Source organism: Microtus ochrogaster, chromosome 16, assembly GCF_000317375.1.
Source record: "Microtus ochrogaster isolate Prairie Vole_2 chromosome 16, MicOch1.0, whole genome shotgun sequence".
NCBI classification, from domain to species: domain Eukaryota; kingdom Metazoa; phylum Chordata; class Mammalia; order Rodentia; family Cricetidae; genus Microtus; species Microtus ochrogaster.
This window is the reverse complement of record NC_022018.1, coordinates 7,021,837-7,024,474: the sequence shown is the minus strand read 5'-3', so window position 1 is coordinate 7,024,474 and position 2,638 is coordinate 7,021,837. Positions and strand designations below refer to the sequence as shown.

The 2,638-nt window shown below is 47.6% G+C and overlaps 1 protein-coding gene across 1 annotated transcript in view; it reads right to left on the bottom strand.

The window, feature by feature from the left end:
• Otud1 (OTU deubiquitinase 1) overlaps nt 1–304 on the bottom strand; it is a 3,161-nt gene extending 2,857 nt beyond the window's left edge. The window contains exon 1 of the mRNA XM_005354680.3: nt 248–304. Coding sequence (XP_005354737.1) covers nt 248–304 — 57 coding nt within the window. The remainder of the gene's footprint in view (nt 1–247) is intronic.
• Between the last annotated feature and the right edge of the window lie 2,334 nt (nt 305–2,638).

Below are 2,638 nucleotides of genomic sequence, written 5' to 3'. Positions count from 1 at the left end.
CCGCGCAGCCGAGCGCCGCCCGCCCGAGAGCAGGAGTGCAGCGCGCGGGTGCTGGGAGGCGGGGCCGCGCTTGTTTACCTCAGGCCGCGCGGCCGCGTCACGTGGTCCCGCTGGAATGCGCGCCCCATTCAAGTGGGGGCCGCCCCGCCCCTAAGTGGCGACCTCGTGGGCGTGGCACGGGCGGGTGGGGGCGGGGTTGGGCTTCGGGCATGCGCGGTGAGTGCGCTGCCTATGGAACGGCTGGTACCGGCTTCCAGGTACCCCGAGGTTCGTCTGCAGTGTGGTGCTTTGGCGGGACGCGCATAGCGGGGGCAAACGCATAGGTTGGAAAAAACCGCGTTTCTAAAAAGCTTCTTGACTAGGAACGGAGCTCTGCTTTGGAACTTGCAGGGCCTATGGCATTCAGCAACTTCTTGAGCCGTTCTTCGGGTTCATGTGTTTAGGTCCGGTCTTCACCGTGGTCTTGCTCCCAGGCTAAGCAAAAATCGACATTCCTGCACCCCTAACTCAAGTCACCTGGGAAATACATGAGCTAACAGAAGTCTTTAAAACAGCTTTCCTCATAATGCCAAATGACACACCACTCAAGGCATTTTCAAAGTAGATGCGGCTGCTAAACTTTGAGGCAAGAGGGAGGCTCACAACCTGTGTTGTGGGACAACAGAAAAATGAAAAACAACCGTGTTTCCTTTGCAAAGGTACTTACTATAACAGTAGCATTTGCTATATGCTAAACTTCACCCCGCTCTTAAATTTAGTTTCCAAACATTCAGACTGAATTTGGAGGCGGAGGCGCGGCGGCCGTGGGGCCGGGCGTTCCCGAGGGGTAGTGGAAAAACAGCCTGTAGCTTATGGTACATGCCACCATTCCGGTGCAATGTAAGTTCCGTTTGTTACTTTGGGTCCTGCCTTGGGGATTCTGAGCCTCGCTGAAGAATTTTAAGACTCAGAAGGAAGCTTGGGGACATTTTTATTTATGTTTGAGAGGGTAGGCAAAGCGCTAATCATGTCAGGTGGCCAGAGAAGGGAGGAGAAGAAAAAGAAAAAGGCATGCCCCTTTAAGTAAGGGCTGGAAAAGGCGGGCCAGCAGGTTCAGCAATGGAGTTTGGCCAACTGTTGCACCAGTAAGGGATGGTGTAATCTGCCCATCAAGACAGAAATGGGTGTGTTCTAAACACACATTTGTTTTCCCTTAGCCCGTTGAAAAAAATGGACATACACCCCAGGGATCTGCCACTCGGAGAAGGAATGGCTGGAGCCCTGGGGGCCCCCAGAGAAGAAACTTATTTTCTGGGGATGACATTTCAGGATTTGAGCTGAGACAAAGGTGGACTTGCTAATGTTTAGTTAACTTGCTTTGTCTTTAAATCTTACCCTGATGTCAGGAGACTCAATTCCAGGACAGAATTTGTAGATTTGTCTGGCTTTCCAGTGTGACCTCATTGAATAAATCTCCCTTTTCTGCTCTCCATTATTGTGGCCCCTCTACTTGCCTTATTGAGAAAAGACAGCCAAACTTGAGTTGGAGCACAGGTTGTGAGCCGTCTTCTGATAGCAGTAGCTTTAGAGAAAAGTGAGATAGCCCAAGAGTGTTCACAGAAACATGCCTAATGTCTCCAAGCAGACAGAGTAGAAGGGAAAGTTCCTCTTTCCTGAAAAGAACTCAGAAAAGCAGGAAGGCCAGGGCCACAGTGCTCTTAGCAGGACTGGCAGCGGTGCAATGTGGGTGAGGTATTCTGGGAAGGAGAAGTATATGAAGAGAATCACTATTCCTTCCCCTTTCCATTATATTATAGCTTAGACTGTGTGCCTCCATGCTGGGCTGGACACAGAATGTTTTGAGCAGGAGAAAGTAGCTTTGTCTTAATGCTCCTCAACAAAACTTCCACCTTTTACAGGGTCATTTAAATCATAAAGAAGCACTTCCCTTTCTAGGTGTGGGGGAAGTGAATTCTAAAGTCCCCTAGGGAGGGTTCATCCCCCCCCCCCCAGTGGCCTCCCAGCTTGCTAACAGCTATCTAGATTCTAAACAGAAGAGATCATTAACTATGAAAGCTTGTTTAGGCTTACGCTTGTTTCTAACAGTTATTATAATTCAAATTAACTCATTTCTATTAATCTACAGCTGCCAAGTTGATCATGCCTTTTACCTCTCCTTCTGCATGAAGTCAGAATTGCTATCTAGGAGGGAAATGGGAGGCGGTAGCGGGGAGGAGGCAGAAATCTTTAATAAATAATTAAAAAATAAATAAAATAAATAAATAAAAGAATTGCTATCTAGGACTCTTGGCTTTCAAGAACTTGCTAAATCCTAGGTACTGTCAATGCTCCTATGTTCCAACCAGCTAGGTAAATTCATTGTGGGGAAAGTGAATGACTGCCATTATAAGGAAGGCTAGATTTTGCCCCTGACTTACTGTGGATCCATTGTTCTGCCTTTAAGCAATGATGTTGCTCTCAGCTCAACCTTCAGCCTTTCAGTACCTGGAGCGGATAAGCAAGAAAATGCTATTGACAATAGGATAATTTTCAAATAATATTTGCTGAGTACCAGTGTGTGGCTAGCAGGGCTAGTCAACATAACAAGAGCCTGAGGGAGATAAAGAAAATATGAAAATTCAATCATCAAGTAATCCGT